Source organism: Pristiophorus japonicus, chromosome X (assembly GCF_044704955.1).
Source record: "Pristiophorus japonicus isolate sPriJap1 chromosome X, sPriJap1.hap1, whole genome shotgun sequence".
Lineage (NCBI taxonomy): Eukaryota > Metazoa > Chordata > Chondrichthyes > Pristiophoridae > Pristiophorus > Pristiophorus japonicus.
In genome coordinates this window covers 39,290,359-39,312,909 of record NC_092010.1, presented here as the reverse complement: position 1 = coordinate 39,312,909, position 22,551 = coordinate 39,290,359, and the positions used below count along the sequence as shown (strand labels likewise).

General features: G+C 45.3%; 1 protein-coding gene across 9 annotated transcripts in view; it reads left to right on the top strand.

Moving 5' to 3' along the window:
- rnf41 (ring finger protein 41) overlaps positions 1–20,895 on the top strand; it is a 34,337-nt gene extending 13,442 nt beyond the window's left edge. For 6 of the 9 annotated variants that reach the window (XM_070869722.1, XM_070869721.1, XM_070869716.1 and 3 more), the window contains 5 exons: positions 704–822; positions 4,630–4,901; positions 11,316–11,451; positions 13,723–13,826; positions 16,596–20,895. In XM_070869722.1, the coding sequence (XP_070725823.1) occupies positions 733–822; positions 4,630–4,901; positions 11,316–11,451; positions 13,723–13,826; positions 16,596–16,950 (957 nt within the window). In that variant the 5' untranslated portion in view covers positions 704–732 and the 3' untranslated portion in view covers positions 16,951–20,895. Of the gene's footprint in view, positions 1–688; positions 823–4,629; positions 4,902–11,315; positions 11,452–13,722; positions 13,827–16,595 lie in introns of all 9 variants that reach the window. The other 3 variants (XM_070869723.1, XM_070869720.1, XM_070869717.1) reach the window with 1 other exon arrangement.
- Positions 20,896–22,551: the final 1,656 nt, after the last annotated feature.

The following is a 22,551-nucleotide window of genomic DNA, read 5'->3' as shown; positions in this document are numbered from 1 at the left end:
TCCAGATGTTGGCTTTATTCCAGTCCAGGACATCTGATGTCATTAAAATAATGGATGTATATCGTTGTGCGGATTTCTGCTGTACTACATTAAAGCTGCATTCTGCTACCATTAGCTTCGATCCTCTGCTATTTGGCTCGGAGGATTAGCATTGAGACAGATTTTTTTTAATGTGACTGCACCTTTTTGATTTTCAAAAGAGCTTTGCATGTGAACACACCAGTTGTGTTTCTAAGAGTTTTCTGAAATGGTAAGACGTTTCCGATGTAGCTTCCAGTTATTCGACGGAGGACTGGGGAGGATGGGGGGGGCGGGGTGGGGGTGTTGGAAAAGAAACCGAGGAGGGAGGCTGTATTTTTTTTTGAGGGTGGGGGCGGAGGGGGAAGAGGAAAGAAACACTAACAAGCAAAGTTGTGTCTGTGTGGGGTTGGGGGGCGGGGGGGGGGGTGGTTGCAATGTGGGAGATGTGTTTGACTTGTTAATTCCCCAGGTTCTCTTAATTTTCTTTTTGAAGTCAATCCAGACTGACCAAGGAAAGACCAAATGACTCCAAATGTAACATTTTTTGATGTTCTTCATGTCTGTAATTGAGATTTTTGCATTTTGTTTGTGTGTTTATATTGCATTCAGGAATGAAGCGTTTTATACCACGCAATAGAATCTCTTGCAAATAAGCAATGTCTTACAGTTTTTCTTTTGCCAGAAACTCCTGAGCCTGTCGCAGTATGAGCCATGGGGTACGACGTCAATCGGTTTCAAGGCGAGGTGGATGAAGATTTGATTTGTCCAATTTGCAGTGGGGTTTTGGAAGAACCTGTACAGGTGAGTAAGCTAAACTATTGGGGTGGGGGCTTGGGGTTGGCTGTGCAGAGGGATTCTGAATGGTCTTAGTGCCCAAAGATCTCTGAATCTGGCTCTGGCACCAGCAAGCTATTCAACTGCGGTGTGCATCACAACAGTCTGATCATGCAAGAGTCTTTATTTTAAAGGGAGAACCTCGCACTGTCAAAGTCTATGTTCAGATCACAGTGGTTCAACTGACCACATTATCTTGTATTTCTTTCTGATTTAATTTTGGGTTCAGGCCAAGGGTGTTAATGGGATTCTGAGCTGTGAACGGGGAAGTGCTGTCCATCAAATCTCCTTGGACGAGTGTGATCTATTGATGCAGGGTTGGAATGACTGCAGCTGTGCTGCGTCAGAAATCTGCATGGTCAGGAGATTAACGGAATGCTTTCTACGTTGCAGAGCTGGGTAAAATCTCTCGGAGGTTTTAAATAGAGATCGTGGCTTTGTGACTCAAGTGCCTCTGTTGAGATCCGAGGTCCCGTGTAATACTAAGGCATGTAAAAAAAAAAAACTGCGAATGTTCGAAATACGCAATAGGTCGGTCAGAACTGAGGAGAGAAAAGTCGGATTAACTGGATTGTGGATAGTTATCTATGGGTTCTCCATGCCAACCATCCAGTCTAAAAATAACCAGCTGTGGGTGGCAATGCCATCAACTGTGCATTCAGATGCTTGCCGAATTATTTTGTTTTTGGTGCATGGTCCCTTTAAGTGGCTGTGCGACCCACTCAAATTTTCGTGCATGCGCGGTTTCTCCCGAGGAAAAGCCGGCGAGCGGTCTGTGCCCGACCTCCAGACCACCACGCAGCTTAGTGGGAGCGTTGGTGGCAGCCATGATTCCTTCTAAGCAGCATTCATCATCGTCAGGCAGTCCCTCGGAATCGAGGAAGACTTGCTTCCACTCTAAACAGGAGTCCTTAGGAGGCTGAACAGTCCAATATGAGAACCACAGTACCACAGTCCCTGTCACAGGTGGGACAGATAGACGTTGAGGGAAGGGGTGGGTGGGACAGGTTTGCCGCACGCTCCTTCCGCTGCCTGCGCTTGGTTTCTGCACGCTCTCGGCGAAGAGACTCGAGGTGCTTAGCGCCCTCCCGGATGCACTTCCTCCACTTAGGGCGGACTGGTCTTTGGCCAGGGACTCCCAGGTGTCGGTGGGGATGTTGCACTTTATCAGGGAGGCTTTGAGGATGTCCTTTTAAAGTTTCCTCTGCCCGCCTTTGGCTCATTTGCCGTGAAGGAGTTCCGAGTAGAGCGCTTGCATTAGTAAGGGTCCTTGCATGGGTTATTCATTGGGTGGGTGAGCTGGTGGTCTGTGCTGAATTGGCTGATCTTAGCTGGGGCAATAGTCAGGGTGCCACACTTTGTTTCTGTGCCCCTTGGTTAGCGAGAGGGTAAGAGGCCAGGGTTCCTGCTCCCAAGCTCTCGCCCTTTACCTCTGGTGTCAGTGCACATTTGTTTCAGGAGAGCAGGGCCTGGGCTCCGCTGTGCTGCTTGCTCTCCCTGTTGTCAGATGGCCTGCTGGAGCTCTCCGTTGAGCCTCGCCCATGAATATTGTCTACTTGGGCAAGGTACCTGGGGGGGGGGAATGAGTGACCAGGGAGTTGTGCCCCAGCAAGGGTTCAGTGTCAGCTGTGGCTCAGTGGGTAGCACCCTCGCCTCCGACTCAGAAGGTTGTGGGTTCAAGTCCTACTCCAAAGACTTGGGCACAAGGATCTAGGCTGATACTCCAGTGCAGTACTGAGGGAGCGCCGCACTGTCGGAGGGGCGGTACTGAGGGAGCGCCGCACTGTCGGAGGGGCGGTACTGAGGGAGCGCCGCACTGTCGGAGGGGCGGTACTGAGGGAGCGCCGCACTGTCGGAGGGGCGGTTCGGAGGGGCGGTACTGAGGGAGCGCCGCACTATCGGAGGTGTCTTCTTTCGGATAAGAATTTAAACCGAGGCCCCGTCTGCCCCCTCGGGTGGTGTAAAAGATCCCACGCCACTATTTTGAAGAGGAGTAGGAGAGTTCTCCCCGGTGTCCTGGCCAATATTTATCTGTGCACACATTGTCTGCTGTGTTTCCTACATTACAACAGTGACAACATTTCAAAAATGACTTAATTGGCTGTAAAGCGATTTGAGACATCCGGTGGTTGTGAAAGGTGCTATGTAAGTGCAATTCTGTCTGTATCTTCTTTCCTTCCAGGAGAGAAAATTGGCCAAAAAATTCACCAAATTCTATAGTTCAGTTCTGAACTGTACAATGTTGATCCCACTCCACAGTATGTGAGCAGAAACTCTCATTTTCTGCACATTTCCTGCCCTCTCCGCTGCTTTAGTGGAGTATAGTAAATGTGCACCTCCGATTGGCAGAGACCTGATCTTGTGTGGCTTTTGGAGACAATTCGAGGAGGGAGATAGCACTGAAGTAAGCATTGGCAGTGTGGAGCAATACATAATGGGTTGAATGTGAAAGGAAGGCTTTGGGATAAAACCCTGTCTCTTCCACCTCGTGAATTGGCACTGCAGTGCTGAGGATTGTATTGGAGTTGCTAATTACTGCATGCAGCAAACTTTTATTTAAGGAATGCTTTGAGGTTTATTTATAGAATAGTGGCGATTTATAATTGGTTTGAAGACGTTGCCACTCGAAGCGAATGGCATGCACTGACGAGAGAGAGAGAGAGAGAGAGAGAGAGATAAATAATTAATGGCAGGAGTTTACGGTACGGTAACAAATTAGTAACCAAATTATTTGGATTCCCAGAATTACAGTCTCTCTCTCTCTGTTGCTCTCTCTCTGTCGCTCTCTCTCTCTCTCTGTCGCTCTCTCTCTCTCTCTGTCGCTCTCTCTCTCTCTCTGTCGCTCTCTCTCTCTCTCTCTCTGTCGCTCTCTCTCTCTCTCTCTCTGTCGCTCTCTCTCTCTCTCTCTGTCGCTCTCTCTCTCTCTCTCTGTCGCTCTCTCTCTCTCTCTCTCTGTCGCTCTCTCTCTCTCTCTGTCGCTCTCTCTCTCTCTCTGTCGCTCTCCTTTCTTCCCCCCCCCCCCCCCCCCCCCCAGATGTGAGCCAAGAAGGGGAGGCAAAGTGTTAGTGTGTCCTAAAAAGAAATAGGATTTCTATTGACGTTAGTCCTTGTTTGCTAAATACTGCTTTAAGTTTCTAGACTGGTTGAGGGAGGGTTAATGCTTGAAATGCTTTTCTGATAAACAGCAGCATGAAGGCTGAGAGGCCTCCTCTCAATTAAGTTTTTCTCTGGCGTCTCTTGCGGTTTCCCCCTCTCTCCTCCCCACTATAGTCCTGTATAATTGAAAATTCATGAGTAAATTGGTACCCATTTTCCACTAGCATATTCATTTAATCCCCATGAAGTGACGCACAATAAATTTGATGGGGCATCTTTTAAACGATTACAGGAGCGACTGACGAGCTCAAAATGGTACTTTGATACTGACTGCATCATAAAATTTGGCTCCTTGACAATGCCGCAGACTTTTTTTTTTTAACCTTGAATTTGATTAAAGGAGCTTCACCTCGGGCCAGTGTTCATCTCCGTGCTGCTGAGGGAAATTGTGTGGCTGGCAGTGTGTGTCGAGTCTCCTCTGTGCATCCTGATCTAGGTGATCTATACAATCATCATTTACAGCCATGCGTGCTTATAGAAGCAGACCTGCTTTTATTGAATAGAGCCCCAGTGCATTTAAATTGGGTCACCGCAAATTGGATTTCCAGATGACTTGTGCTGGTTTGTTTGTTCTCTCCTCTCGTCGGTTCATTTGCTGTCTCCTCTGCTCTCTCCTAGGCTCCACACTGTGAGCATGCGTTCTGCAATGCCTGCATCACTCAGTGGTTCTCCCAGCAGCAGACCTGCCCGGTGGATCGCAGTGTCGTCACTCTAGCCCACCTCCGTCCTGTGCCCCGCATCATGCGGAACATGCTGTCCAAATTGCAGATCACTTGCGACAACGCCAGCTTTGGCTGCACAGCTGTGGTGCGGCTCGACCAGCTGACCTCCCACCTCAACGACTGCGAGCACAATCCGAAGCGACCCGTGACGTGTGAGCAGGGATGTGGGTAAGTCTCTGAAACTTCTTTCGGCTGTAACGCACGGCCAAACTTTCAGAACCACATTTTTGGAGCCTGTTTTCTTTCTTTTTGGGCGAGTAAACATCGCACGTAGTGAGATACTGAGCCATATGGACCAGAAAGGTGCCACCTTCAATCTCTGGTCTGTGCTAAGTTTGTCCATCTTGGTCACTGCAATGGTGAGGTGCCACCGTTCGGCATCACAGTTTTTTTTGGCGAGCATAAGAATTGGGAGCAGGAGTCGGCCATTCGGCCCCTCGAGCCTGCTCCACCATTCAATAAGATCATGGCTGATCTTCTCCCTCAACTCCACTTTTCCGCCCTGACCCTTGATTCCGTGTCCAAAAATCTATCGATCTCCGCCTTGAATATACTCACTGAGCATCCACAGCCCTCTGGGGCAGAGAATTCCAAAGATTCACCGTCCTCAGTGAAGAAATTTCTCCTCATCTCGGTCCTCAATGGCCTTATCCTGAGACTATGCCCCCGGTTCTAGACTCCCCAGCCCGGGGGAAAACAGCCTCTCGGCATCTACCCTGTCAACTCCTCAGAATCTTGTGTTTCAAAAATATGTGAAGGGGAGGAGTTAGAGGCTGGGATACTTTGGCTCGCAAATGAAGAATGATGACTTGGGTAAGGTACTGGTAGGTCAGCCTCGAGGGAGTTGGAAACATCCCACTTCAGCACTTTGTGTCATGATTGAATTTGCCTTTCTCCCTCCTTCTAGTGCTAACTCTAGCTGGGTGTGGTTCTGTGGATGCTGTTAGCCCTCTAGTACTTCTCCTAAATGGCCATTCTTCATTTGTGAGCCTAGAAGGCTCCACTGACTGCTCAACTGTTGGGGCATCATAACCGTGCCCAATCCTGTACTTGTTTAATGTCCACCTGCTGACTCCTCCCTGCAAGGGTCATTTAATGGCAATTGGGAACAGGAATGCTGGCTTTCTCTCCTTTCACAACCCCACCCCCCCCCCCAGTCGACCAGAGGCCAATTTTACTACCCCAATCCAGTCCTCTTAGCTTGAGAATGCTCTTCCTGTGCCATGAACCACTTTCTGTGCCATGAACCAGGAAGGAGATGAATTGAAACTCTGAGGGTTATGGAGTAAGTAAGCTAATTTCTAGATGTCAATGAACACTGGGTCATTTAGCAGTGCACTACTGCACTGCCGTGGAAAGTACTCCCTTTCCCTTTCTGTTTTTATTTGCCCTTCTCCACAAAACCGTGTGTGCTGCTGATCTGGCTGTGTTGGTTGGTGAAAATGTCCTGCAGCAATGAGACGGCCATCCAAGGGGATGATGTGAGTCGACCTATGCTGTTCTTCTGCACCTCTCATTCATTAACAGGGACTGCAAATCGGATGGCTTCTTGATGGGTGGTACCTGGGAGTTTCGAGTGAACTTCAAAATGAAAGGGAGGACTGTGGGGGCGGGGCGGGGGGGGGTCTATAAAGTCCAGAGTTCAATTCTTGAAACATCTGCAAAACAAAGCTGGGTTGGATCTGCTTTAGCCATAGTGAGACTTTTTAGCTCGTTGGTATTTCCTTTTGCTAAGCTGATTTAAAATTAGGAATTGTTCCTTGCAACGACAGTAATAGTCCTTGTCACTCGACCAAGACCTCGCTCTGTCAAGCCTGTGTGGTGGCTGGTGTGCAACGGCCACCCCATGTTAAAAAAATTCACGCACAGGCATCTTCCACCCTTCAGCATGTAGTTCAGGTCCTTCATTAAAACACCTGTGAACTCCTCCTTTGTTGGCATGGAAGCAAGTCATCCTCGTTTCGACGGACCGCCTATGATCTGAATAGGATTGGGATGTAACTAAATATTTTAATTTAAAAAAAAAAACTGTTTCAACTTGGGATTCACAAAAACAAATGCAAATAATTTGAATGGTTTTGTCCATGTAGGTGAGACCAGGGCTCTGCAATGGTCAGGGCTTGCTCTCCTTGTATTAAAGCTAGAGTTCTGAATGAGTACACACTGGCTGTTCACTCCTGTTGACACTCTTTGTACAATGTAACTTGTGCACAAGAAAAAGCATGGGTGCAGCAGTTTAACCTAACTCTCCTTTAAACATAGAAACATAGAAAATAGGTGCAGGATTAGGCCATTCGGCCCTTCGAGCCTGCACCACCATTCAATAAGATCATGGCTGATCATTCTCTCAGTACCCCTTTCCTGCTTTCTCTCCATACCCCTTGATCCCTTTAGCCGTAAGGGCCATATCTAACTCCCTCTTGAATATATCCAATGAACTGGCCTCAACAACTCTCTGCGGCAGGGAACTCCACAGGTTAACAACTCTGAGTGAAGAAGTTTCTCCTCATCTCAGTCCTAAATGGCTTACACCTTATCCTTAGACTGTGTCCCCTGGTTCTGGACTTCCCCGACATCGGGAACATTCTGCCAGCATCAAACCTGTCCAGTCCTGTCAGAATGTTATATGTTTCTATGAGATCCCCTCTCATCCTTCTAAGCTCCAGTGTATAAAGGCCCAGTCGATCCAGTCTCTCCTCATATGTCAGTCCTGCCATCCCGGGAATCAGTCTGGTGAACCTTCGCTGCACTCCCTCAATAGCAAGAATGTCCTTCCTCAGATTAGGAGACCAAAACTGAACACAATATTTCAGGTGAGGCCTCACCAAGGCCCTGTACAACTCTAGTAAGACCTCCCTGCTCCTATAATCAAATCCTCTCGCTATGAAGGCCAACATACCATTTGCCTCCTTCGCTGCCTGTTGTACTTGCATGCCAACTTTCAATGACTGATGAACCATGACACCCAGGTCTCGTTGCACCTCCCTTTTCCTAATCTGCTGCCATTCAGATAATATTCTACCTTCGTGTTTGTGCCCCCAAAGTGGATAACCTCACATTTATCCACATTATACTGCATCTGCCATGTATTTGCCCACTCACCTAACCTGTCCAAGTCACTCTGCAGCCTCTTAGCGTCCTCCTCACAGCTCACACCGCCACCCAGTTTAGTGTCATCTGCAAACTTGCACTCAATTCCTTCATCTAAATCATTAATGTATATTGTAAATAGCTGGGGTCCCAACACTGAGCCCTGCGGCACCCCACTAGTCACTGCCTGCCATTCTGAAAAGGATCCGTTTATCCCGACTTTCTGCTTCCTGTCTGCCAACTAGTTCTCTCTCCACGTCAGTACATTACCCCCAATACCATGTGCTTTAATTTTGCACACCAATCTCTTGTGTGGGACCTTGTCAAAAGCCTTTTGAAAGTCCAAATGCACCACATCCACTGGTTCTCCCTTGTCCACTCTACTAGTTACATCCTCAAAAAATTCCAGAAGATTTGCCAAGCATGATTTCCCTTTCACAAATCCATGCTGACTTGGACCGATCCTGTCACTGCTTTCCAAATGCGCTGCTATTTCATCTTTAATAATTGATTCCAACATTTTCCCCACAACTGATGTCAGGCTAACCGGTCTATAATTACTTGTTTTCTCTCTCCCTTTTTTAAAAAGTGGTGTTACATTAGCTACCCTCCAGTCCATAGGAACTGACCCAGAGTCGATAGACTGTTGGAAAATGATCACCAATGCATCCACTATTTCTAGGGCCACTTCCTTAAGTACTCTGGGATGCAGACTATCGGGCCCTGGGGATTTATCGGCCTTCAATCCCGTCAATTTCCCTAACACAATTTCCCGCCTGATAAGGCTGTCCTTCAGTTCCTCCTTCTCACTAGACCCTCGGTCCCCTAGTACTTCCAGAAGGTTATTTGTGTCTTCCTTCGTGAAGACAGAACCAAAGTATTTGCTCAACTGGTCTGCCATTTCTTTGTTCATCTGAATCTGACTGCAAGGGACCTACGTTTGTCTTCACTAATCTTTTTCTCTTCACATATCTATAGAAACTTTTGCAGTCAGTTTTTATGTTCCCGGCAAGCTTCCTCTCATACTCTATTTTCCCCCTCCTAATTAAACCCTTTGTCCTCCTCTGCTGAATTCTAAATTTCTCCCAGACCTCAGGTTTGCTGCTTTTTCTGGCCAATTTATATGCCTCTTCCTTGGATTTAACATTATATCCTTAATTTCCCTTGTTAGCCACAGTTGAGCCACCTTCCCTGTTTTATTTTTACTCCAGACAGGGATGTACAATTGTTGAAGTTCGTCCATGTGATCTTTAAATGTTTGCCATTGCCTATCCACCGTCAACCCTTTAAGTATCATTTGTCAGTCTATTCTAGCCAATTCACGTCTCATAACGTCGAAGTTACCTTTCCTTAAGTTCAGGACCCTAGTCTCTGAATTAACTGTGTCACTCTCCATCTTAATAAAGAATTTTACCATATGGTCACTCTTCCCCAAGGGGCCTCACACAATAAGATTGCTAATTAGTCCTTTCTCATTACACATCACCCAGTCTAGGATGGCCAGCCCTCTAGTTGGTTCCTCGACATATTGATCTAGAAAACCATCCCTAATACATTCCAGGAAATCCTCCACTACCGCATTGCTACCAGTTTGGTTAGCCCAATCAATATGTAGATTAAAGTCGCCCATGATAACTGCTGTACCTTTATTGCACACATCCCTAATTTCTTGTTTGATGCTGTCCCCAACCTCACTACTACTGTTTGGTGGTCTGTACACAACTCCCACCAGCGTTTTCTGCCCTTTGGTATTCCGCAGCTCTACCCATACCGATTCCACATCATCCAGGCTAATGTCCCTCCTTACTATTGCATTAATTTCCTCTTTAACCAGCAACGCTACCCCACCTCCTTTTCCTTTCTGTCTATCCTTCCTGAATGTTGAATACCCCTGGATGTTGAGTTTCCAGCCTTGGTCACCCTGGAGCCATGTCTCTGTGATGCCAATTATATCATATTCATTAATTGCTGCCTGTGCAGTTAATTCGTCCACCTTATTCCGAATACTCCTTGCATTGAGGCACAGAGCCTTCAGGCTTGTCTTTTTAACACACTATGCCCCTTTGGAATTTTGCTGTAATGTGGCCCTTTTTGATTTTTGCTTTGGGTTTCTCTGCCCTCCACTTTTACTTTTCTTCTTTCTATCTTTTGCTTCTGCCCCCATTCTACTTTCCTCTGTCTCCCTGCATAGGTTCCCATCTCCCTGCCATATTAGTTTAACTCCTCCACAACAGCACTAGCAAACACTCCCCCTCGGACATTGGTTCCGGTCCTGCCCAGGTGCAGACCGTCCGGTTTGTACTGGTCCCACCTCCCCCAGAACCTGTTCCAATGTTGCAGGAATTTGAATCCCTCCCTTCTGCACCACTCCTCAAGCCACGTATTCATCTGAGCTATCCTGCGATTCCTACTCTGACTAGCACGTGGCACTGGTAGCAATCCTGAGATTACTACCTTTTTGAGGTCCTACTTTTTAATTTAACTCCTAGCTCCCTAAATTCACCTTGTAGGACCTCATCCTGTTTTTTATCTATATCGTTGGTACCTATATGCACCACGACAATTGATTGTTCACCCTCCCCCTCCAAAATGTCCTGCACCCGCTCCAAGACATCCTTGACCCTTGCACCAGGGAGGCAACATACCATCCTGGAGTCTCGATTGTGGCCGCAGAAACGTCTATCTATTCCCTTTACAATAGAATCCCCTATCAGTATAGCTCTCCCACTTTTTTTCCTGCCCTCCTGTGCAGCAGAGCCATCCATGGTTGGCTGCTGCCCTGCCCTGATGAGTCATTCCCCCCCCCCCCCCCAACAGTACCCAAAGCGATGTATCTGTTTTGGAGGGGGATGACTGCAGGGGACTTCTGCACTACCTTCCTTCCACTGCCCTTCCTGTTGGTCATCCATTCCCTATCTGTCTGTGTAACCTTTACCTGCGGTATGACCAACTCACTAAAAGTGCCTATTCACGGCATCCTCAGCATCGCGGATGCTCCAGAGTGAATCCACCCGCAGCTCCAGTGCCACAGTGCAGTCTGTCAGGAGCTGCAGCAGGATGCACTTCCTGCACATGTAGTCGTCGGGGACAATGGAGTGCTGCACTGTTGGAGGTGCTGTCTGCCTGTTCAAACTTATCCCGTGACACTATTTGAAGAAGAGCAGGGGAGGTCTCCTGCTGTCCTGGCCAACATTTATCTCACGGCCAAAACAGACTAACTGGTCGTTCATCTTATTGATGGTTGTGTGATCTTGTGCACAAAATGGCTGTAGCATTTGCCTACATGAGTGACTACACTTCAGTGTAATTTACAACGCTATGGGGCATCCAGAGGATGTGAAAGGTGCTATATAAATACATGTTCTTTCATTCTTGGTGCTAATTTAAACTGGCAAATGATACCAAGTGGAAAATGTACCCTATAGTCCAGCTAAAAACGAAGCTGTGTTTGCTACTTTACCTTTTTTTTTTTTTATTTTCTCCACTTTTCAGATTAGAAATGCCCAAAGACGAACTACCAAACCACAACTGTATCAAGCACCTTCGCACAGTGGTACTTCAGCAACAGGGTAAAATCGCAGAGTTGGAGAAGACTTCAGCAGAGCATAAACATCAGCTGGCAGAGCAGGTGGGTGCTTGTTGGCAGGTGGCCGAGAGCAAAACGTCAAACGTCACCCTGGGGAAGGCACAGGTTTGGATTTTCCATTGACTACCTGCATATTGCACCTCACTGACTGAACCCCCCTTCCCCCCCCCCCATTACCTGTAAATGTCTTCCTCCTTTCTCTCTCTTTCCCCACCCCCATTAACTAAATGTCTTCTTCCTTCCCCCCCCCCCCCCCCCCATTCATTCCTCTCTTCCCAGGACGATTAACTGTAAATAGCAACACACCCCTCCTTTTGAGGTACAGCCCCCACCACTTAAAAGGTTCATGTTTAAAATGCAATGATACCAATGGCCATTGGTATAACGTCTTATTTCCGAGTTGCTCCGTTTTATTTCGGGCAGAAACAGCTGTGTTTGCTCACCTGTGATATTGTATGAGTGAAGTACACATGACACACTGCTGCATGCTTTAAACAAATATATATTTGTGCATGAAGTGTTATTTCTGTTAAATACAATCATTCCAGCAGCCCAACATTTAGCATTTAGTGCTCGAATGAGGTGTTTGGGCTGTTTAAATGGCTGTTTGGTTGAGGGGTTCTCTAATGCTTATACTGAGGTGCGTCAACAATGCCGGCCTTTAGAACCGTGGGGCTCCTAATAATTCCCACCTGCATTAACAGTGCGGAGATGAGGTCTGGCTTTGAGTGGAGTCCAGTTTAGGGTTGCAATTTACAACTGCAACTGTGGCATCCGTGAGGGGACATTGCACTTCGCATCAACGCTAAAGCTGTAGAGGAAACCCAGTCAGGATGCAATCTGACTCGAGAGCAAATCGGAGCGAGCTCCCTCGGAGGCGGGACCATTGGGAATTGTGCAAGAAACCGGTTCAAATGAGTAATGTGTTCTAGCCTGTGTGTGTTTTTATATGGCTTCTCTCCTACTGAGGGACTCGTAAATGACCTGTGGTGTGCAAAGTGGTGCATTAAAAGTGACGTGCGTTTTGCAGCAAGTGGCATGCTATTGCGAGAGTATTTTCTGCAGCTTCTCGTTAGTGAGAGAGCCATAAACCATGCGCATTCTAAATCTCAATTCCAAGTCAAGTTCCAATGACTCGTCCATCTCAGCTGAAAAGAATCTTAATCTGTTTTTTTTTCTCCTCTCATATACTTTTAATAATTTTACTCTTTTTTTTTTTAAAGTAAGGTTTTCATTGACTCCAACATTCTTGTAGCGCTACTGTGTTATGCCGGCCATCTCGTTCGCATGACTGCGCCTGCTATAACCGGTGGAGACTGTATATAGTAAACTGTCTGAAATCTTAATTTTTTTTTTAAAGAATGGCAGCTCCTTTGTTTAACCCCGCCTGTCACCAGGATAAGATTGCGTCCTGTGAAAGGTAGAACCACGCTGCCTCTTGTGGCACGGAGTTATACCGGCCTGGACGGTCCCAGGCTCAAACTCCAACCAGGCTGGTTCTATCATTTGCCTTGGCACTGCTGGTCTCACGAAGGGTACCAGCTCCTGCTCATTACCACTGACGCTATTTAACACAGCGAGTGTATGGACATTGACTTGAAGGCAGTTGAGTTGCTTGCAGATAAATGTGGCCACCTGGGACTAAGTGCTCGATGGCTGTTGTGTGCAACCTGCCTCCAGCGCAAGTCACCATCTTTTGGAGGGATGGGCAAATAATGTTGAGGATTTTTTTTTCAAAAAAGGACCTTTTCTGTGTTGTGATTCATTAAAATTAAAAATTAGTGGCTGCACTTCACACTGAAGCAGACAGTGAACTTCTGAGTGCCACACACTTGAGCCAGACGTATTTTTTACCCAGAGCGGGGTGAGAATGTGGAACTCACTACCACAGGGAGGGGTTGAGGAGAATAGCAGAGATGCATTTAAGGGGAAGCTGGATAAACACACGAGGGAGAAAGGAATCGAAGGATATGGTGATGGGGTGAGATGAAGTAAGGTGGGAAGGAGCTCGTGTGGAGCATAAACACCAGCATCGACTGGATGGGCCGAATGGTTTGTTTTGTTTTAGTGCTGTAAATACTTTGTAATATTATCTCTATGCTGCACCTAGTAGCAGTTTGGTAATATATCACTGAACACGGAGGAAATGTTCCTCAGTGTTTTCAGCCATTCCGCTTGATGAAAATACATCCACTAAAGAAAATTAAAAATAAAAGCTGGGAATACCCAGCAGGTCCGTCAGCATCTGAGAAAAGGCAGATTATTGACGATCATTGATGAACTGTGTGTGTATGTGTTTTCCTTACTTTGCAGAAACGAGACATTCAACTTTTGAAAGCGTACATGAGGGCTATCCGCAGTGCAAACCCAAACCTACAGAATTTGGAGGAAACCATTGAGTACAATGAGATCCTAGAGTACGTTTCCGTTCAGTTTCTTGTCCTTTTACCTCCTGCCATGCACCATTCTGTGGACAATTGTCTTATTTCCAGATCTCTGCTGCTGTGGAACCAGCCACTCCTGAGATGTATGAGACATATGAGCTGTTCACGCTTTGTAAGCTGGTCGCAGTCTTCAAGTTCATTCCATAAACCTACTTTGTTCTGTAGCTACGTCCTTTTATAATGCAGAACATTTGTACTGAAATGTTATCTGAATTAAGATACTGAAACGGGGGCCCTATTGCAGACTCCCATGTCCATTCTTTAAGTCCAGTACCAAGATGACCGTCAAAGTGGAGACAAGTTAGTACAATGATAATGGTCTGTCATCGTGTAATTATGATCATGTATAAAGCATCCACTCAATGACCTAATAGCATCTTGGGGGTTGGCCATAGCTCAGTGGGTAGCACTCTTGCCTCTGAGTCAGAAGGTTGTGGGTTCAAGCCCCACTCTAGAGACTAGAGCACAAAATCTAACTAAACTGACACTCCAGTGCAGTGCTGAGGGAGTGCCATCTGCCCTCTCTGGTCGATGGAAAAGATTCCATGGCACTATATCGAAGAAGAGCAAGGAAGTTTGCCCCGGTGTACTGGCCGATAGTTGTCCCTCGAATCAGCATTACTAAAACAGATTATCTGATCGTTATTGCAGTGCTGTTTGTGAGATCGTGCTGTGCGCAAATTGGCTGCTATTTTTCCTACATTACCACAGTGACTACACTTCAAAAAGTACTTCATTGGCTGTAAAGCGTTTTGGGACGTCCCAAGGCTGTGAAAGGCGCTATATAAATGCAAATGTTTCTACTTCCAGATACTTGAGCATAAAATCTAGGCCGGCAGTCCCGGTGCAGTACCGAGGGAGTGCGGCACTGTCTGAGGTGCCATCTTTCAAATGAGATGTTGAACCGAGGCCTTGTCTGCCTGCTCAGGTGGATGGAAAAGATTCCATTTCACTATTGGAAGAAGAGCAGGGGAGTTCTCCCCAGTGTCCTGGGGCCAATATTTATCTCTCGACCAACATCCGTAAAACAGATTATCCGGTCATTCTCACACTGCTGTTTGTGGGAGCTTGCTGTGCGCAAATAGACTGCTGCGTTTCCTACATTACAACGGTGACTACACTTCAAAGAAAGTACTTAATTAGCAGTGAAGTCCTGAGGTTGTGCAAGGTGCTATATAAATGCAAGTTCTTTCTAATATCTTGATTCACCAGCAGTCCTTGTAATGGATGCTCATCATTTTGGAACCTTTTATGATGCCCATATTTGAATGTCCGCTGCCCATGAAGTTGGATCTGGAGCTAACTGTATAGCTTTATGAATGACTAGCATGCTTTTCCTCTTTATTTCAAAGCTAAACTATCCATTCAGCAGTTTTGAGTGCAACAAGACCTGAATCCTAATTGAAGGCTGACTGGTCACTTAATTGGTTTTAAAATGTTACTAGGTTCCTTATTTTACAAAGAAACTCCCACGTGTCCCCCTCCAATTAATCCGCAGTCGAAAATTGAACTCTTTCAAAATCCAGAATATCTTTGTTTCCAAGGTCACTTTTTTGGTTAAGAAACACCGCTAAAGAAAGTGGCTATCCTGCTTCACAATATCTTTTGTTTGGGGGGGGGGGGGGGGGGGGGGGGAAAGAAAGGAGGAATTATTTGCTTGTCCGAAGCACTTTTTAAAAATGTAGTGGGTGATGATCAAGACTAAGTGCTAATCTGAGGAGATTGAAGAAGAAGGAATAAAGGGGAACAAAAAAGAGAAATAAGAAGGCAAAAGTGAGAACATTAGAATGGGGGCGAACAAGTGCTGCAGAGTTCCTGATGTATCTAGCATGCTGCTGTGGACTTGCACATTTCTTGGCAGTGACCTGGAAGCCAACTACCTGCCCTGTAAGCTACAGGACACTTGCAGTCTGGAATGGAAAGGGCATGTGTCAGAGGTGCCGTCTTTTGGAGGCCCGAGGGGGTAGATTTAAAATATCCCATGGCACTACTTGATGAAGAGCAGAGGTGTTCTCCCCGGTGTCCATTTATTCTTCAACCAATATCTTTTTTTTTTTAAAAACAGATTATCTGGGTCATTATCACATTGCTGTTTGTGGGAGCTTGCTGTGCGCAAATTGGCTGCTGCGTTTCCTACATTTCAACAGTGACGACAGTTCAAAACTACTTCATTGGCTGTAAAGCGCTTTGGGACGTCCTCGGGTTGTGAAAGGCGCTATATAAATGCAAGCTCTTTCTCTTTTGTGCTCCCATCTATCGGTGCATGGCCTCATTTTTGAAATAAAACAATTAGGAAAATCTAGATAAAGTTGTGAAGTCAAGTGCCTGCAGGAGAAATATGTACTTTGGCCCAAACAGTCCCAGGAGGCTTCAAACCTACAGCAGTCTGTTTTCTATATGTACCTAGTATGCTTGTAAAATACATATTTTAATGCCTATTAATTTGAAAAATGTGGTCATGTCCTGGGGTTACTGGTCACTCCAACTTGTTTACCTCCCAGACAGGTTTTAAGGTTTTGTAGTGTTGGCAGCAACCTGTTTTGCAGCCCTCCTAGCTGGGGCAGGATGCAGACACAGTGCAGCCTGTCACACAGTCCTCCTAGCTGGATGACGAGGTGAGAGTGCAAGCAGGAAAGTTTTGTGTTCTATTTATCTGAATTATAGGCCTTTAGTTGACGATAGCTTTTGTTTTTTGTTAAATAAAATGCACTCGTTATGTGAATGGTATCTTCTGTGTTGTAGGTGGGTCAATTCATTGCAACCTGCTAGAGTAACCCGATGGGGAGGGATGATCTCCACCCCTGATGCAGTTCTGCAAGCCGTCATTAAGCGGTCTCTCATAGACAGCGGGTGCCCAATGTCCATAGTCAATGACCTCATCGAAAACGCACACGAGAGGAACTGGCCTCAAGGGCTGGCCACCTTAGAGACTCGTCAAATGAACCGCAGGTACTACGAGAACTATGTAGCTAAACGAATCCCAGGGAAGCAGGCAGTGGTGGTGATGGCGTGCGAGAACCAACACATGGGAGAGGACATGATCATGGAGCCTGGTTTGGTGATGATCTTTGCTCATGGTGTGGAGGAAATCTTTTAAGGCAAAAACCCATTTTGTTCCTTTTTTTGTCTGAATGAAGTTCATAACATGAGAAGAAAGCAAGACTTGGCCTTGCCCCCACTAGAATATCTTCAGCAAACAGACTTCTACGCGGACAGAGGGTTAATGCCAAATTGCATTACGGACTGTTTGACCAACAGCTTTTATGCAGCTCAAGAACTGGCTTAAAGAATGAGCTTGCAGCTCACAAAACATTAATCACAGCCGTTGTATTTATTCTTCCAAGATTAAAAGACTAAAAGCAGGAAGTACAATTCTGTTGTCCATTCCAGGTTCCTGCTGCCACGTGAGAAAGTTGACATTTGTGGCGCCATGTCACTTTGCCTGCAGTGGTTTGAGTTCCGATTTAATATGTTTGTGTTTTTTTGCCTTTTTGTTTTAAACAGAAAATAGTAATGGGCAATAGTTCTATTGTAGTAGCTGCTATTACACTGTGGTCGAGTGTAGAATACAAAAGTGTTTTTCTGTGATCATTTTGAATGGGAGACCGCTTCGAGGTTTCTCTGTCAGAGCAGAGCTTAAAACAACTAGATTTTAATGTATGTACTACATGGCTTAATATCCACTAAAGCAATCAAAATGACTCGGATTTGCTGCACAAACTGTCTATATTCAGGCATGATCAAAAACTCTTTATGCAAAACCTAAGTGAAGTGACAAGACGTGGAGTGATCTATCGAATGTGAAAATGCGTCAATGCGCGTGATGTGGTTTCTTTATAAGCGACCAGGCCGGGGCCGAGATGAATTGAGTTTGAAACCGCTACAGTGCAAGGCAGTTGCATTCACTTTTTTTGTTTTATGTTGAACCTATGCCAACATTTAATCACTTTAACCTAAATCCTACCTTTTTGGATTTGCCTTAAATTGAATTGTTAAACTGAAGTCAAATGACCTCTGAACAGAGTCTTGTGTGAGAATGGCCAAAATCGGAGTGGTGCATCCATGGGAGGGAACAAAAAGATTGGGCTTTTTAAAAAAGATTATAAATTCATCCTGTCTCTTGCTGCTTTTAAAATCCTACAAGTATTTTATTAGTGACATAACCAGGAGGCCTTCTCAGTTGAGACGTTGTGTACAAATACCTGATGACACGAGCCTTTGTGTTCATGTAACCTCCGGAAGTAACTCAGCGACATTATCATATGGATAGGTATTGAGTGTATGATTGCAGGCCTCAAGAAGCCAGAATGAAGGCTGAGTCAGTACAGGATTCCAAAAATATGTATGACTGAAAGATATCTATGAAAGCCCGGATATAACTTGTACATTTAAAAAAAAAAAAAAAAAAAAAAATTAATCGGAGAGAATATTATATTCATTTGGCTCCGCTTTAGTGGTGGGACTGACCGAACAAGGTATCGGTACTTTGGTAACTGCATCTAATGTAGGACATTTTTCAGTGACTCCAAATGGGGGTCACTGAAACCCCATTCTTCCCTTCTCTTTCTCCACCACCCCCCCCCCCCCGCCCAATTATTACATTTGACCCAAAGTAACCAAAAATGAACAGGCTAATTGCCAACAGCAACAGATCTGGAATAAGGTGCTTAAATTCCTGACTTGGGGGGGGTAAATGCTGTGAACCTATAAACTCTAACTAGAATTTATGTGTGTATTTTTTTTAAATAAAATCTTGCCATTAGGTAGTTTTTTTTTTTTTTTGTTTCATCCACAAAATTGGTGAATTCTCTCCCCCAGTGTCCCAACTCAAAGTTTTGGAAACCCCTTACAAGTATGGAATGCAGTTTAACCTCTGTTGGGACTTGGAGCAGAGTCTGTCATGTTTGCTGAATCTAAACTAAGCTTTATCAAAGCCCCTTGTGTGTTGTCCCGTCCAAACTGTAGTGAAATCTAGTGTGCAAGTCTTGAATGTATATCATTTTTCAGCATGCTGCATATAGGATGTGTTCTTGCTCAAATTTGTTCCAGGAGAGTGAAAATTAGGTTATTTATTTAACACTTTTTTTGAGAAGCGGTTAAGAGGACTTCAGTGCTTAGACAACATGGAAATCTGTTGCTATTCTGTTTGGGACTGTTCCTGAGGAATGTCCCTACATCTATCCAAGCACTTTCTCCATGGAGACCTGAAGTGAATAAGCCTCCAGAATTCTGTATATTGAGAATTTTTTTCAGCAAGCTAACGGCTAGTTTTTGCCTGATTTTGTGGTTTTAATCAGAGTATGTTCTATGCTTTTTTAAAAACTATTTAAATACTTTTGAAGGGCTTAAATTACAGGCTTGTACCACAAAGTTTGTAATAAGTGAGTTGGGTTCAGCTTGTGATATTCCCTTTATGCACCAGGGGCCTCCAACATGTTTTTACTTTCCTCGACCAGTTCCCCATGCCTACCCGCTCCTCACTTTCCCCCCCCCCCGTCCCCCGGACCCCATTTCTACAACCTGCTGGTAACTTAAACTGTGCAAAGATGCATTAATGACTTGCCTCTTTTATATTTAAAAACTTTACAAAAAGACTTGTTTCGTTTGCAACCTGTCTGGTGTCACACAGTCCCTTTGGATGTTTCAGTCTGGGTCTCTGTGTGGCCTGGCATAGCTTGTTTCTGGAAATGGAAAAATGAAACCTCCAACCTGGCTTAGTACTGCGCTGGTAGGCCATGGGCAGGAGGTTGGCACCTGGAAATATGATTGGTTGTCTTTCTTTCTCCTGTACATCCTCACCTTCCTGAAATTGAGGTATGGCCTAGAGTTTTAAACAAACTGTCTTGAGGGCCCTCGAATAAAATCTGTCCTAATACAGTCAGAAAAAAGATAAAGAATCACCTGGTTATGTACAGAAAGCTATGGTAGTGATGATTGGTGTTAACAAACAAGTCTACTTTCATTTGAGTGCTGAGGATTCTGCGTAATGATGAATTAGGGGGGGGCGCAAAGAAATTTCCATTCCCAGCCCTATATCCCTTGTCTTTGACAGGACTAAACAAAATCACCTGGAAATATCCGTGTGTGTGTGTGTGTGGAAAAGGAGCAGTGGCTAGCAGCCCTCAGTTACCAAATTGCCATTTTATATTCGATCATTGGTTGTTGAGGGCATTCCAGCCAAGCTTGATCCTCATCTTGCTTGATGCATATGTGCTTTCCAGTTGGGGTCACTACTGGGAAGCAGTCAGGAGCCAGAAGCCCTGATGTATTTTACCCCTCCATAGCCTGAGGATTCTGAGGCCAATTATACCTGTCAATTGTTGCCCTGGCTGAGATTGGCTAACTCCGCTCCGAGCAGGAATCTAACCTTGATCACATTGTATGGCTGAGTCCCGCCATGGGGGAAGAGGGCCATCTTCTATCCAGGCTCTTGGAGCAGCTATCTAATACTTGTTTTTGATTTTATTGCTGTGTTCAGATCATTCATAATAGAATATATTCAGTGTAATCCATTATTTGGTTACACGGGGGAGTAAATCTCTCAAACTACACTTGAAATTTAATATCAAAACCAAATTTTTAGCAAAGTAACTTTAGATGTGATAGATGGAAAAGCAGAATTTGGCCATTGCATTAGTCCGAATGGAAGTCCGGCAATGGTCATGCAGTAGCCAATCAGAATAGTTGTCTATTGGTTACTATACATGGAAAATAAAATGGTATTTTAGAAACTGTTACCCTGCCGTAAAAAGATGAGCAACTTTGTATGAAGTGTTTTTATTTTATGTTGCTCTGGAAAACAATTCAATGCTTCATTGGTTAATTTTATAAAAATGTGTATTTGTCTGTGTGCACCACTTTTTTTTTTAAAGTGGACCTTCTGAGTACACAAGTTATTTTGTGATTGGAGAAGTGTTTGCAGTCCCGAATTGTGTCTCCTGTAGCTGACTAGTTGTGATGTATTTGAAAAGCTGTGGCACTTGGTATTAATGAACGAAACACTTTTTATAAATTATCTGTGAAATAAAACCCATAGTATGTATTTGTTTTTTGTGTTGCTCTTTTCTTTGCACCTTGCACATGCCTCTTGCGCTGTCTGTCTGTGTGTCGATCTTTATCTCCCCAACCCGCACTTCAAGCTAGAAGCTAGGTGGCAGGATGGTTTGTGCTAGTGATTGCCCCACAACAGTCAGCCGGAATGGCCTCCTCCAGCTGACCCATGCAAATCACACCAGGGTATTTACATTCCACACTTTGCTCTGGTGCATAGTTTTAAATGCTTGTACTTGCCTGCCACAGTGGCATTGACCAGTTAACCACCTACTCGATGGACCAGTTCGTCTTTTCTTGCCTGTTTTTATATGTTCAAATGCAAAATATTAAGCTATTCATGCAAAGTGGTCAAATTTACAAATGATGCCAAACTAGGAATCTCCGCCTGGGCAAAACAAAATAAAATGTGTTAATGGATGTGATGACCTTCAAAATGGGTAAAATACTGCATGTAGGAATGGCAAAATGGGTGATGTCTGTACTCAAATGAATAATATCAAAATAGTGGAGGACAAAGTGGAGAGAGATCTGAGGGTCTTGGACTCGATACTCAATATGTCTCATCACTGCAGAGAAACGCCATCAAAACAAATGGAATGCTGAACTGCATAACCAAAACAGTGATGTACAAGTCAGGAAGTCATGATCAAACTCTGCTCGCCAGATTATACCTTAAGTACTGTGTCCAGTTCTGATCCACAAGAAACCGGGAAACGTTCAAATGCTGGTTCAGAGATGAGCCACAGGCTGGTTCCTAATGTTGGAGGGATTGAGTTATGAAGGGTAATAGAAGATGGAGGTGAAGGAAGATTCTACGCACATTCATAGTATTGGAGTTTAACTATGTCCTTCTCTTCCTCCACATAATGAAGTATGATTCCATGGGTACCAGTTGATCTCCAGTACTTTGGCCAAATGGCTATTCTTTATGTGTGAGTCTGGATGGTGATAAGCTGTGGCCTCGGAGCTGCTAAAACTCATTGAGGTCAGGCAGTGTTATGACTCGGTTTGGAGGGCTGATGGTGCAAATGTTCTATTTTTAAAAGGAGACTGGATGAATTCTTGAGTTTTCAACCACACATCCGCAGCATAACTAAAACCGCCTATTTCCACCTCTCTAACACTGCCCGTCTCCGCCCTTGCCTCAGCTCATCTGCTGCTGAAGCCCTCATCCATGCTTTTGTTACCTCAACTTGACTAGTCCAACGCAGTCCTGGCCGGCCTCTCGCATTCTACCCGACGTAAACTAGAGGTGGTCCAAAACTCGGCTGCCCCCTGTGTCCTAACTCGCACTGAGTCCCACTCGCCCGTCATCCCCTGTGCTCGTTGACCTACATTGGATTCCGATTAAGATCAAAATTCTCATCCTTGGTTTCAAATCCCTCCATGGCCTCCTCGCCCCTTCCTATCTCTGTAATCTCCTTCAGCCCCACAACCCCCACCCCCTGGAGATGTCTGCACTCCTCGAATTCTGCCCTCTTGAGCATCCCTGATTAAATCACTCAACCATTGGTGGCCGTGCCTTCTGTTGCCTCGACCTCAAGCTCTGGAACTCCCTGCCTAAACCTCTCCGCCGCTCTACCTCTCTTTCCTCCTTCAAGACGCTGCTTAAAACCTACCTCTTTGACCAAGCTTTTGGTTAACT